Here is a 15636-nt window from a genome sequence, read left to right on the forward strand (position 1 = left end):
AACGTGCCACGTCAGCTTACCATTACACCATTAACGACAATTAACGGCTTAGTGACTAAAATGTTACAACACGATAATGTAAGTGACTAAAACGTAACATTTCAAACGTAAGTGACTAAAATGTAACCTAAGGTAAACAAAAGTGACCATGGGTGTAGTTTACCCTTCTTTTTATTTTTTTATAGACAATACTTAAAACTATCCAAAGCTCTTCCCATCCAATAACTAAGAGAATAATGTACAGCACACTTGAACCCACGTTCTCTTGCATTAGCATCAATGATCATACCAATCTATAAAACCCAAAATCTTAAATATTCCCAAATGATTAATATACCTTTTAATATTTTTATAAAATATAAAATATATTAATTTAATAAAAATATTTATTTAAATTAGTAACCTTTTTTGTTGTTTTAAGTTATATACATTAAAAAGAAAGTCATTCATAAGCCTACAGTTGTATTATTACAATATTTATCTTAGTTCAATCTTAAATTGTACAACTACAGTACTATTATTCATAATGAATCAATGGAAATATAAAAACACCATTCATCACAACATTAAATCATGATTTTGCAGTTACCCCATCACCATTATTTCAGTACAAATAGCTCAATGGAAAAACTACAATATTTTGTTCCAATAAATTTAAAAATTATGACTATTGTTCATGTATTGATGCCATCAAAACATATACTCAATTCCTTTCGCAAAGCCTATGGCTTCTTGTGCGAAGATAGCATCAATGCTTACGTTGCTAATACTTGATCTTTTGCAGCGTTTTTTTGTTCAAACGCCTCTAAAAACCTATTTTGCTGTAGTACAACCTCCTTCCTTAGGAACAATGAAGCTTACTATGTCTTCCATCGATGAACTTATTAAGGGTTCCTCGAACTATTTAATTCATAACAACTTTCAATCATCCTTTCCCCAGAAAATTTCCTTGGGCTTTTTTATTCAAGACATGCAAAAATACATTGTATTATACACAATTGTTCCTTATTGAAATTATGCATATTTTGCGTTCATGGAAATCTATAATATTTGCATGAACATTTTAAAATTGCATACACATAGGTTAATCTTTTGATAATCTTCAAAATCAACATCATAGCATAATAAAAAAAGGCAACCAAAGTACATGAATTGCACCAATACAACATCATACCATTTAAGCGCAAAAATCATTCAGTTTAACCTCTATCCAAACAGTAGAAGACCATTTACATAATATATAAGAAAGCAACTGCATATAAAGAACTTGACAACTTGAACATAACATGTAAAATTATAACTAAACCCATAAGATTTGATTTCAAGAAAGGTACCAAACAGTGAAAACTGAAAATCACCATGTTATTCAATTCTAACGTTAAACTAGAACAAAGTTTAAATATCATCTAAATATTTTTAGACAAGTTTAAGAGAAAATTACATATTAATTATTTATTAGTGTCTGCTCTCTGTAGCACGGTTTTATCTGCCTTTTGGCATATCTTTGTCTTGATTTTCTTGTTTTGAATTTTCTTATATTGTTTGGCTTGTCAGTTGTCTTTTGTTCTAGATTGTCATAAGTCACTCTCTTCATTGATTTTCCTATCGTTCTTACAATTGTGGCTTATGTGGGTTGTTGTTTCAATGTAATAGGTAAGAAATGGAAAGGGGAATAGCGGATATGAGTATAGAGGATGGAGAAGAAGAGGCATGGCTTCTACTTGGTGAAGTTGAGTCTCAGAAATCAACATATATTTTTTGTTTGGTAGGATGCTTTTTTACGGCAAGTGTGGTTCATTTTCCGACCATGAGAAACACGATGGCTAATTTATGGCACCCTCTCGAGGGGGTCCAGATATTAGATCTAGGGGAAAACTAATTTTTTTTCAAGTTTTTTTAATGATTTAGATATTAGCCGAATGATTACTGGAGCTCCTTAGACCTTTAATAACCATCTCTTGGTTATTCATCAACTAAAGGAAGATGAAGATACAATACAAATATCGCTGGTATTTTCTAATTTTTGGGTACAGGTGCACGACTTACTACCGGCACTACACCAAAACAGGTTTTTAGTGCCGTTTTTACCGGCGTTTGAATTAAAAACGCCACTAAAAATCAAGCATTAGCGGCGCTTTTACAAAAACGCCGCTAAAGATCGAGCATTAGTGGCGAATTTTGGAAAACACCGCCAAAAATAAGCATTAGTGGCGTTTTCCAAAAAGCGCCGCAAAAAACCTAAGCCCAACGACACCGTTTTCGGAGTTTTTGGGGCATTTAGCGGCATTTTTGAAAAAGCGCCGCTAATGCTCCTGCCTTTAGCGGCTTTTTTAAAAAATTGCCGCTAATGCTTCTGACCTTTAGCGACGTTATTGATAAAGCGCCGGTAATGCTCGTGCCTTTAGTGGCGTTTCTGAAAAAAGCGCCGCTAATGCTGACCTTTAGCGGCGTTTTTGAAAAAGTGTTGCTAATAATAAAATCTATAACCATTTCAGCTGTCTCATTCTTTGATATATTCTCAAGTAATGTTTCAATTATATTTTTTATTATAAGTGGAAAAATTAATATTTCGTTGTATTTATTATATATTGGTCAAATTTACATTTAAATGATAACAAATAATATTGTTTAATACAAAATGTTTTTATTAAAGAGAAGTCCTAACTCCTAACTATTCATTATTATTTTTCAATCACAGTTTATTTAAACTACTTTACTAGAAAAATATATTAAATTATGAGTAAAATAAAATATCATAAAACTTAAATTGTTGTGTTGTAAATAATAAAAAATAGAATAATTTTTTATAAGAATAATAAATTTTGATAGTTTGACTAAATAAATCAAAGAAAGTAATATAAAACACCAAATATTGTGATAAATAATATTATATATTGATAATTTTATTACCAAAAATAATTTTATATTTAGTTAATCAAACATGAACACAACAATGACCTAATAGTACCTACTTAAGAGTAAGAACTAAAAATGAATGAAAAGGGATAAATGAGGTTGTTATTTGGTCTAATACCCACTAGAAATTAATACTAGGCTTTTTAGGCTGAGAAAGGGTTATAGGAAAATATTATAAATATTGAAATTCGAATAAAATTTATTAAACATTGAATTTTAGAAAATAATTAAGTGAAGTTGGGATTCAATTTAGCTAGTAGAGTCGGTGGGGTTAGTTGGACGATTTGCTCCCGAAAAGAAAAAGTTGTTTGTTTTTTCTTGATAACAAAAAGTGTTAGCTGGGTCTCGAGTCTAAAGCCGAATGCTGCTTCAGGCAGTATAGTGGTAGTAGTGGACAGGTAGGTTTAATTTATCTGAATAGCCCAATTGCAAAAGAAAGCAAATATCTTATATTTGCAATCATTAATCGAATTACGTTGGGTACTTCGTTAGGGTGGGTGAGTGGCGAGTGCTGAGGTCCAGGGTTGGGAAAACAAAATGAGCAGAGCAGGGTTTGCATTTTTATTTAATCTAAACTATTTGATATATTTAAATATTAGATTTAAAAAATTGATAAATAAATAAAAAAAGTAACATATTGATATGAATAGGCAACTAAAATAGTTCTTCAAATTAATGCTTTTATATTTAAAAATATTTAAAAATATTTAATCTAAATCATTTGATATATTTAAATATTAGATTTAAAAAAATATTGATAAATAAAAAAAAGTAACATATTGATATGAATAGGCAACTATCTATTTTAGATAAGACCAAATTATAACAAATAAAAATAAAATACAAAAACTAAAATCATTCCACGTCGAACATCTAGCAAAATAATAGTTATATTTTAGTTAGAAAAAAAATCTCTAATAAAATGGAGATTAGATCAGAAAAGAATAATTTAAAATCTTGATTAACGTCTCAATCTTTAATAGAAATTTGATATGTGAGAGATTGATTGTTTATATTGGATAATTCTAAGTTAATAATTAATTTTAATCATTTAATCATTTATTTTCTTATTAAAATATATGATATTTATTTTGAGAATACTTAGCTTTTTTAATAAAAATCCAATTTATAAAAAATAGTAATAATAAATGTTTTATAAAATTACTTAACTAATAAATTTTAGCAACAAAAAAAATTTAGCAGATCAAAACAGCATCATTTTATTTAAAATAAAATAATTTTTTGTGACGTTTTTGTGAAAAACGCCGCAAAAGATAAGCAATAACGGCGTTTTTATAAAAAAAAACGCCAGAAAATTATTTTATTTTAAAAAAAATCAAACAGTTTTATCCCAAATTTTCCCCCTCAAAACCCCTAAAATTTTTCCCCTAAAATCGGTATCCTCAAAACACCTAATTCTTACTGAGCAACCCCTAAAATCACACCTTCTTTGGGTTGTTTTTTTCTTTGGTTTTTCCTCAGATTTCTCTCCCATTTCTTAAATTTCATCGCCTCATCCTCCTCCTTCTTCTTCTTTTTATATCTTTCTTTCCTTCTTGTTTATATATAGAGAGCTGAAGCCAGTTCTGGGTTTGCCTTAAACCACAATAAAAATGGCTTCTTCACTCTCTTTTCCATGCCCCAATATCTTTTCTTTTTTTTTGAAACAAACCAGCAAACCCAAACTCACAAGGGTTTTTTGTCTCTTCCTCCAACTTCAAATTTCAACTCTAAATATTGCAGGCGTTTGAAGAGTTATCGCAGTGTGGAACCAAGGATGAAGGGCTTCCGTTGGATAAATTCTGTGATGCTTGTTCTTTGGTTTCTGTTCTTTTTAACTCCCTCGGTCTCGCCTTCAAATTCGCGGAGATGGAGTACGTCGCCAAGGTTTATTTGATTTCCCCCCTCTCTATTTCGAACCAATCACTGATAATCTATAACTGAAATGAAACCCATCCTTTACTAACCTATATATATATGATCTCAAGATTGAAAAATACATTTTAACTTATCATAGATGTTATGTTTTGATTTAGCATTCTTGTTTATCATGTAAAGAAATTGTCTGAAATTGTAATAGCAAAAATTGGAATTTTTTTTTATTGTTGTCTACGTTTTACTTGTGAATTGTGATTGCAATGGTTTACTTTCCTTTGGTGTTAAATCTACTTGGCCAATTGGAATGTTCAATGATTTATTTAGCCCTTGTACTCAGCAATATTACTTCTTAATAAAGCACAGTAAATAGAAGTTTGAAGACTTGAAATTTTATAGGAATTTATTGTTAGAGTATGCCCAAAGATCAATCATGAGATGGTTGTAATAACATACTTGATTTATCATGTTTATTAATATAAGGCGTTACCATTATTATTTCAGTTTCTTTTTTGTGTGTATAAATAAACTGTTTTCTAATAATGTCCTAAGAATAATATGATTATTCTTAAAAGATCCTTAGTCAAGTATTATTGTAAGACTAACATGTAGTTGATTGATGATAAAGAGTTATCATTGATATGGAATATCAGAATCGATGCATGAATATGTGTGTTAGAGAACAACATATTGGACTGACCCATTATGAGTATGTTTCTTGGATTATTATGTAATTGTCATGACATTACTCATAGTGATTAATATGTATATGATCCTCAGACTTGAGATCATCATAATCCCAACATCGTGAGTAGTATATTTTGATACAGTCAAACGTACACCGTAACTGGTTGTTCTATAAAGTCTGGTGTTGGATATACCATAATCGATGTAGAGGGATATGGTTGGTCGATATAGAATAAGTCCCTCCTACATAATGAGAGTAATATCTTAGCCACTTGATTAAGTGAGACTAGAAATGCATGGCCATGCTCAAATAAGTTGATATGAGATGTCATACTTATTTGTATATCGTAGTCTGCTTAAAATATCAAGGAACATGGAATGGACTATACAAGTGTGACTATTCCATGACTTGTGTCCAATCCAGAGATAAAGGACTTAAGGATTATTGTATAAAAGGTTAATCATAAAAGGTTATGTCGAATCATGATCTCTTGTGACTTAGGTAGCAATGATGTATTGCTAGATGTCACTCATTGTTTGTAACATTGGAATCGTTCTAGTATTACTGCTAACGTTACAAGAACCTACAGGGTCACACCCTATAGTTAAAATGAACGGAATAAATCATAGTTGGTATTGTTTTTAGGTGTCACTTGAATTAAATTAATTATAGAATTAATTTAATTCGATTTCCAGCACATTATGTACAAGGTTGTTGTACACATAATGAGGTTAGCATACGAATTCAAATAAATATATGGTTTACTGAAATTATATTATAATTAATGTAATTATAATTTTCGGTTAAAATATTATTATATTTATTTTAATTCATAAATAAAAACCCTAAAAAATAAATAATAAGGATATAAGTATCCCGTTTTTCTTTGTTTTGGTCTAGCAGCCGTCAAAGAAAATTCACTCTCAAAACTGTTTTAGGGATTTCTTCCGTTCGTAGTCAACTGGGTGAATCACGTAGAGGTCGGAGTCTCAATAGATTGCGGCTTAGTTCAACTGTAGATCAGACTACACGTTGTTGAGAAGTTGCTGTCTACTCAGAACAGCATTAGGTAATTTCGTAACCCTTTTCACCCCGATTCGTTCCTCACACATGGATCCGTGGTTAGGGTCGCCGATTATTAATTTTTTCCGCTGCGCCGTAGGGGTGCCGGCGATCCAACATTTATTATATAAGTTTTATTTAATTTCTAGGTTTTCTTAGGGTTACATGTGTTTTCTGTTTATCTCACGTTTTATGGTGTAGCTTATAAGTACTTCTATTATTTCTGATTTTTGGTAGCTTTGGATCAAGAAATTATTGAAATTTGGAGTTTTGAACTTGAAATTTCCTAACCCTTGTATCCTTTATAGTTGTTTGACTTCTTGTATCCTTTTAGAGGCGGAATAGATGTGCATACGGGTGAAAAAGGTATTGCCTTTGTTCTTTTTGAGTTTACTAGATTAGACTGTTATTTTCGAAAATGGGTACTGCTGGACAATCTCTTTAATTGGACCCCCACTTTTTAACTTACCCTCTTATTTATTTATTTTTTCTTTTTAATTGTTAACATGTAAAAGGAGTCTAAATTACCTGAGAACACTTTATGAAAATGGTTGTATATTGGTTATTTTAATCATGTAATATTTCAATACTTGTTTATTGATAATTGTATTGTATGATTGTATGACTGCTAATTGATGCCACCTTAGGCAGTGGAAACTTAAGGGAAGCAGTTAGACTACCTCCTGGGGAGGATTTAAATGAATGGATCGCAGTCAATAGTATATCTGGCTTCTCTTTTTCTTTCTTACATCTGCTGCGCAAGCACATATGCTCACAGTTTGAATAAATCCTTATTTTTGCAAAAAAAAAAACTGTGGATATAATTTATCCATGTATTTTCTACTTTAGCATGGCCTTGCTGTCATTACTTTCATAACAACTAATTTACTTGTATTCCATTCATTAGTTTATTTTTCATAGAATGTTTTAGTACTTTCTTCCCTAGTTCTAGGTTACTACCGATTGTTCTTTGAAGCTCATTGCTAAAGCATAATTGTTAGATCTTTTTCAGCTGTGGATTTCTTCAATCAGGTGAATCTGCTCTATGGTACTCTCACTAAGTTTTGTACTCCTGAGAATTGCCCTACAATGACTGCAGGACCTAAGTAAGAGATATAAACTAGATTCCTTTTGCCCTTTTCAATAAATCGAAACTCCCTCAACTTGAATTTAGGCTCTTTATCTTTTCGAGCTAGATGATACTGTATTAATTTATTTTTGTTAAAGTTATATATATCTACTTTTTTTTTAATTTTGATGTCAAAATATATCATATAATCTTGGCTGATTAGTGGGATAAGAGTTTGACTTTATATCATGTTTTCTTTGATTTGATAATCCTAGGTTATGATGAGATGATGTTTATTATTATTATTATTATTATTGTGACTTGCCTTTGTCTTTTGTAATAATTTGATTTTTGCCATATTTTAAATGTCAGTAGAAAGACATCAAATATGTTAAAGCTAAAACTATTATATTATTGATATTTAAATATCTTTTGCTTTAATTATGAAATTTTCAAACTTACTAAATATGAGATTTGTATTTATAGCTTAGAATATTTGTCTTATAAAGAAGAGTTTATGTATTTGTATTGATATTTAAATATTTTTCTTGTAAAGCAGTGCTTCATGTGACAACAAACATCGCTCGGGAAGGTCTCGTTATTGGTTCCTAACGGTGAGTTTTATATCGACCATATATCAGTTTGTAGCTTTCCGTGTTTAAGAAATAAATTCAGTTAGTTACAAATTATATGTTGTTCTTTGAATCTGATCAATGAAGTTAATATAAACCATGCTAAGCAGTGGAATAAATTCAGCTAGCCTTGTGCAGACTCTTTAACCTTCTTTTTCTTTTTTACTTTGTTGTTTAATACAGTTTATGGGACTAATGGTTTGGGGATTGATGCAGTTTTTGCACTTGCAAAGCTTATGAATGTCAGTGAAGATGAGAGTCAACTTTCTGCTATAGCTAGGTATGGCCTTTTTTATTTATAGAGATGCAAGAACTTTAGTTGCAATTCAATTGATGATTTATTGATTTTTTAAAAATATTTTGTAGGCAAGGTTCAGGTAGTGCTTGTCGGAGTTTGTTTGGTGGATTCGTTAAGTGGATTATGGGAAAAGTAAGTTCTTTGTGTATGTGTTGAACGGTTCATTTCTGCATGTATTTAACAGTTCATCTTTCATCAGGAAGGGTAGTACCTTTGAGTAACCAATTCTTATATTTTCTTCTTTTTTAATACCTCTAGGAGGATGATGGAAGTGATAGTCTTGCAGTTCAACTAGTAGATGAAAAACATTGGGAAGATCTCTTCATCATTATTGTTTTGGTGAGTATTTTCTCCAATCCTCATGTTTTACATTTTTCCAACTATAGGTTTATAGTTGCTACTCTACAGGGAGATAATTTTTTCCCCACAAGAACATCAAATATACTTACGATTAGATTTTGCAAGATTCTGTCTCAATTAATCTGCATCCTTTCTCGTGGTTTGGTATTATTGATTGCTAAGAGAATGACTTGCAGGAGAGGTGCAGAGGGATAAAGCTGCAGAGCTTTTGGGTTTGCGTGCATGCAATTTTCGGCCACGACACTCAAGCAAACTTGGAAATGAGTTTCGGGTGTTCACAAACTATGACCCTGGTGAGAGATTAGGAGGATGGGAGCAAGAACAATAGGTGTCTTTTTCTTGCTATCGTTTGCTAGGAATATTTTCTCATGGATGAGCTTCATGCAACCTAATTTTTATCCATTATCAAGGCATTTCCAACACTTACCCTTGGAAAAATTAACCAGCCTTTCTGCTAATTTTCCCAGAGAAAATATGAAAACATGTAGATGAGAAAACTTCCAAGCAAGTTCATCCTCATATTATGCATTTTGGTCTACTTTTTTAAACTAGTGCAATTTTCCTCACTTGTGTAGATTTCGTAATACATAAAACTATTTAAGGTTGTCTAAAGTTGTATTGACTCATGCCTACACATTGACATTTTGAAATGTAATTAGGAAGTTGTTCCAAAACGCACAATATACATTGAAGAAGCCATACAAGTTTCTCATATGTATTATTTATTTTAGTTTTGATTCTAAATTTTCATTTTTACTTTAATATTTATGACAACTTGAGTTTTAACTTTTGGATTTTAATTGTGTTATTAATTTATTATTTTAAATTCTAAAACTAAATTTATTAATTTTTATATTTAGTTTTAAAGTTAAAATTTTCAAAGAAAATTTAATTTAAATAATATTTTTTTTATTTATCCTTAAAAGTATATTTAAAGTTCAAATTTAGAAAATAAAAACATAATATAATATTTATCATAAAAATAAATATAATTTGATTAAAATAATTTTTTTTAAAAGTTATGTTTTTAACGGCGTTTCTGTGAGAAGCGCCGCTAAAGGTTTGATCTATAGCGGCGTTTTTGACAAAAAGCGTCGCTAAAGGTCATGTTCTTTAGCGGTGTTTGTGGGAAAAGCGCCGCTAAAGGTCATGGTCTTTAGCGGCGTTTGTATAAAAAAGCGCCGCTAAAGGTCTTGGTCTTTAGCGGTGTTTGAGGAAAAGCGCCACTAAAGGTCTTGGTCTTTAGTGGCATTTGTCGGAAAGCGCTGTTAAAGGTCTTGGTCTTTAGCGGCATTTGTGGAAAAGCGCCGCTAAAGGTCTTGTTCTTTAGCGGCGTTTGTTTCTAAAAACGCCGCTAAAGTTAGAGACACTGTCATTAGCGGCGTTTTTTGTGGCGCTTCTGAAAGCGCCCAAATACTTTTAGCGGCGCTAAAAAGCGCCACTAAAGGCCTAAAAAAGCGCCACTAAAAGCCTGTTTTAGTGTAGTGCGGGTTTTTTCACAGTATCAATGGCAAGCCATTTTGGCAATTTTATTGGAAAGTTATTGGAGTATGAAACAAAGCAAATAACTCGAGGGTTTAAAATTTTTCTACGTATTCGAGTTCATGAGTTAGATATTTGAAAGCCATTGAAACTTAGGAAGAAAATAACGATCTCTTCATCAAATTTTATGCATGCAAAAATCCTATATAAAAGATTAACCCTTTTTTTGTTTATTGTGTGGTTGCTTAGGCCACAGTGATACTTTTTGCCCAATATGATTAAATCACGAAATAAATGAGATGGAGTTGGGATGAGATTTGTCATTACATGCTCAATTGAGAAGCTACAACCGTGAGCAATATCTGACTAAGGGAGGAAGGAGATGCGGTTTCTTTTTAAAATAATTGTGACAGACAAATGTTTGGGAAAATTTCAAGGATGAATCAAAGGAAAGAATCATGGTCAAATATTAATTCTATATTGGAGATTAATTTGGAGGGATTTTCAAATAAAAAAATTTCTAATGAGGTGGGCTCCTCCAATTGGCCGGGTTGGGTGTTTATGGAATTTGAATTGGAAGATAACCCGATTGAGAATGTTGAAGGAAAAAAAGAGAAATTGTTTTGATAAATCGATTTCCAATATTTCTAATGCTCATGATTCATTAGAGGCCACTGATGAGCGTGTTACAGATATCGACTGTTGCTAGTGGGCATGTCAACCAAATAAAATGAAAATTCTATGTTGGAATGTTTGTGGTTTGGGGAGCCTACGGGCAATATGGAGACTTTAGCATATGCTGAAAATATATCGTCCCCAATTTGTCTTCTTTATGGATACAAAGCTTAATGTTGGTTGTATGGAGAAAGTTCAAAAGATATGTGGTTTTCATAATAGCTTTGAGGTTACTGCTGATGGTACTCGTAGAGGGTCGAGTCTGGGGTGGAATGACAGGCAGTTGGTCACACTTAGAAGCTTTTCTAAGAATCACATTGATATTAAAATTTATGAGTGAAAGAAATCACTATGGAGGTTTACAGGTTTTTATGGGGCACCTAATGTAAGGGGCGAAGTTGAAACGTGGAATTTATTACGAACCCTGGGAAGGTGTAGTGATGTACCGTGGTTGGTTAGTGGCAAATTTAATAATATCCTTTACGCATTTGAAAATAATAGAGGATTACCGAGAGATGAAGGTATAAGGAAGAGTTTCATAGGGTATTGGAGGACTGCCAATTAGAGGATATATGTTATTCAGGACCTTGGTTTATGTGGGAGACGAGTAATGTGACGGAAAGAAATATCAGAGAAAGAATTGACAAAGGCGTAACAACATCAAACTGGATACAACTCTTCGTAGATTTTTCGTTGCGTCATTTATTATACTCATTCTCTGATCATTGTCTCTTATTTATTCAAACGGAGCATGATGATTTAGAAAAAAAAAAAGACGATTTCGTTTTGAAGCGTGGTGGGCTTTAGAGGATTAGTGTGAAGGAGGAAATAAGGCAATTATGGGAAGAGAGTTTAGGAGGTTTTATGGATCGAATTTCAACACTTACCTTTGGCATGCAAGTTTGGATTGAAAATACCAAAATAAAAATGAGTAAAAATATAAAGGTATTAACTAGGAACTTGAGGAGTTGGATGGTCATGATAGATCGAATGAGACATTGGCCGAGCCGATAGATATTAAACTACAACTTAATATGGAGATAGAGAAGTAGGAAATATATTGGGAGCAACGGGTTAGAGTGAATTGGTTGAAGATGGAAGACAAAAACACATCTTTTTCCACAATTATGCGTCTCTGTGATGACGCACGAATTGTACATGGGGACTGCAGAGATGGAAGGTGTTGTTAGAGCCTACTTCATGGATTTGTTCATGACAATGAGGACTAAAAACCTTGATTATATGCTATTGGGGGTAATAAGATGCATATCGAACAGTATGAATCAAGGATTGACTGCTGAATATAAAACTGAAGAAATTATGAAGGCATTGAAAGAGATAGAGCCTACAAAAGCTTCGAAGGCAAATGATTTTCCAATGCTTTTTTACCAGAAATTTTGTCACATCGTTGGTAAAAATACCTGCTTGTTCTACCTCAACATTCTTAATAGAGGTAGTTCTTTGGAAGAGCTTAATAAAATTAATATTGTTTTAATCCCAAAAATTTCTGATCCTACCAACCTTAAGAATTTTCGTCCTATAAGTCTTTTCATGGTGATTTACAAGATAATTGTTAAAATTATTGCTAATCGTTTCCAAATGTACTTGACTTATGCATTGATGAAGCGTCAAACACTTTTGTGCCGGGTATGCTTATTATTGATGATGTGTTGCTTGTGTATGAGGTGCTTAATGCATACAAACACAAAATAACAGGGAGAAATGGCTTTTTGTATTTGAAATTAGACATGAGTAAAGCCTACGATCGGGTAGAATGACCTTTCTTAAAAGGCATGATGTTGAATGTAATACCAAATTTTAGCCCGGGCTCACATATGGAAACATAATCTTCGAGGATATGCAATCTTAGATATGATATATGCAATCTTAGATATGATATGTAATCTTAGAAGATATGATTTTGTAATCTTAGAGATTTAATTTGTAGATACCCTTTAATCTTAGTCGTTGATGTAATTGATCTGTACCGTTGGATTTGAGGAGGCTCAACTATAAATAGAGGCCTCTCCTTTCATTGTAAAGGGGAAAAGAAGGGAATCAATAAAAAAAGGGAGAACGATTGGCAATTTTTTAAAGGTGGCTTACTGTTTTCTTTTTTTTTTTCTTTTTCGATTATTTTTTACTTATTTACGATTTTAAAAAAGGGAGAATGTGATACTGCTGCAAATTTTATTTATTTATTTTATTTAGCCCTAATAAAGTGACGCGTTTTAAAGGATGGAGATATTTTCCCATTCGAGCCCTATGAGTTATTCGCACATTTTTAATGTTTTACAATTAGTTTTTTTTTATCTTTTTAGAATTAGCCCTTTAATTTGCTTTCAATTTCAATTTAGCCCCGCTGAAACGACACCGTTTTAGAGAAGAGGAGAAAATTTCCCTTTCAGACCCTCTATGTAATTCGCGTGTTCAATTTAATCCTTTGAGTTTTATTTATTTGCAGATTTTCCCCCAGATTTTTCATATTCAGTTCAATTTAGTTTTTTTTCTTTTTTTAAAATTAATTAACTTCCATAATGTAATTATTTCTTTTATTTTTAATTAGTTTTTATTTATATATATATTTGTTGTTTTTATTTATTTATTGATTTATTTGAAACAAATATTTTTATATGTACATATATTTATTTTTTAATATTGTAATTATTATTATCATTATTTTTTATATGTACATATGTATATATATTTTTAACAAATGTTTTGTTTATATCCATATGGATATTTATTCTTTTTTAAAAAGGGGCTCAAATATATATATTTTTAAATACCTATTTTATAATCTATATATGTTTATCTATTTTTCTTTATATTCATAAATATTATGTATTGCATATATATATACGTTCCATAACTCAAAAATTTATTTGTAAATCATATATATTTTAATCTTCATAATTTCTATGTTCATATTATATATATTCTTTTCTTCATTTATTTGGTTGGCTTTCCTCCTTTCGTTATATAATTGAGTTTACATTTAATATTTTGCATGTCATGGATTATTGTTATTGATTTTGTTTATTCATTTATTCATATTATTTCTATGCCATCGTAATATTTATTATTGCATTGTATATTTAATGTAGCATCATATCATTTTTCACTCGATTTCAAAATTTTCAAAATTGAGATAATGCTTGTATTTAGGATTTTCAAGGAAATTGAGCCCTAACGTATTAAGTTCCGATTTTCTTCGTTAAATCTAACAATCGAGCATTTCTCTTTAATCAAAAAAATAAGAACTCATTATTGGGAATTCAACACGTTGTGTCCTAACGTATTGGATGTGACGCATTGATTTCTCGAAATGAAGATTTTTTCTTAAAAATAATAAAGGAAATATTCTGAGTTTGGGATTTTGGAGGAATTGTGCCCTAACGCATTGGGTTTCGATTTCTTAAATCTTGAATAAATGGATATTCTTTTAAATTTTTATTACACAAGTATTCTGGCCTAATTCATTTTTGAGGAAATTAGAATGTCGTGCCCTAACGCATTGGGTGTGGCATTTTCTTTCTCTAAAATGATAAGGGTCTTAATACGTAACGTTTAAGAGTTTTTGCTAAGGATTATATTTTTCAAATTTTCGACATTAAGAAATTAATTAATTAACTAGGTACCAATTTTTGGGCGTTACGAGGGTGCTAATCCTTCCTCGAACGTAATTGAGTCTCGGATCCGTTTTTCTAAAACTCGTAGACCAAAGCCCTTTTTTTAGGTGATCCAATCACACCTTAATAAAAGATTGGTGGCGACTCCCAATTTTCATTTTTTAAAGTCGACAACCTAAATTTTTTGTTTTTCAAAAAATGGTTTCAACATTGAAAATTGGATTTGCAAGTCCTTTTGTTGAATTTATACTACATTGCATTAGTTCGGTGTCGTATTCTATTATTATTAACGGTGAATAAGGAATGAACTTTAAACCTTCTAAAGGGTTTCGACAAGGTGATCCTTTAAGCCCTTTTTATTTTTATTGTGCGGAGAAAGTTTATCGACTCTTATGAGATTAGATAGGCAATAGTGCCTGTTAGAAGGTGCAAAAATATGTCGGAGTGCTCCACAATTTCACACCTTACATTCGTTGACGATTGCATCCTTTTTTGTGAGACCACGAAAAGAGATAGGTTAATGTAATCAAAATTATTCTCCGAGAATATGAAGTTTGTTTTAGCCAATATGTTAATTTTGAGAAGTCCACTGTTTTATTTAGCTCTAATATGATAGAATTGAATAAAACTATCGCATCTGAAATTCTTAATGTTAGATGCTTTACAAATCTAGTGAAGTATTTGGGTTTATCAAATATGGTGGGTAGAGGTAGGAGATTGGTGTTTCAAGGGTTGAAGGATAGGATGAAGAACAAAATCAGTAGTTGGAATATCAGACACCTTTAACAAGGAGGAAATGAGGTTTTTATCAAGTATGTTTTACAAGCAGTTCAAACGTATATGATGCTTTGTTTCTTAATGTCAAAATCCTATGTATGGAATCGAAAAACATCATAGGAAAATTCTAGTGGCAAAAAAGTCAGGGTAAGAGGGGAATTCATTGGTGC

At 31.3% G+C, this 15636-nt stretch overlaps 1 protein-coding gene across 3 annotated transcripts; it reads left to right on the forward strand.

Annotated features, from left to right (window-relative positions):
- Window positions 1–7553: 7553 nt before the first annotated feature.
- LOC107901410 (diphosphomevalonate decarboxylase MVD1, peroxisomal) lies at window positions 7554–9428 on the forward strand. 3 transcript variants are annotated; one of them, XM_016827405.2, is made up of 6 exons: window positions 7554–7647; window positions 8167–8224; window positions 8459–8522; window positions 8609–8672; window positions 8799–8879; window positions 9077–9428. In XM_016827405.2, the coding sequence occupies exons 3-6, from the start codon at window positions 8479–8481 to the stop codon at window positions 9203–9205; spliced, it is 318 nt and encodes a 105-aa protein (XP_016682894.1). In that variant the 5' UTR covers window positions 7554–7647; window positions 8167–8224; window positions 8459–8478; the 3' UTR covers window positions 9206–9428. The 3 variants fall into 3 exon arrangements, with proteins under 3 accessions (XP_016682894.1, XP_016682892.1, XP_040951087.1); XM_016827403.2 differs by having other exon boundaries at window positions 8170–8224; XM_041095153.1 differs by lacking the exon at window positions 7554–7647 and having other exon boundaries at window positions 8103–8224.
- Window positions 9429–15636: the final 6208 nt, after the last annotated feature.

This window comes from Gossypium hirsutum, chromosome D06, assembly GCF_007990345.1.
Source record: "Gossypium hirsutum isolate 1008001.06 chromosome D06, Gossypium_hirsutum_v2.1, whole genome shotgun sequence".
NCBI lineage: Eukaryota > Viridiplantae > Streptophyta > Magnoliopsida > Malvales > Malvaceae > Gossypium > Gossypium hirsutum.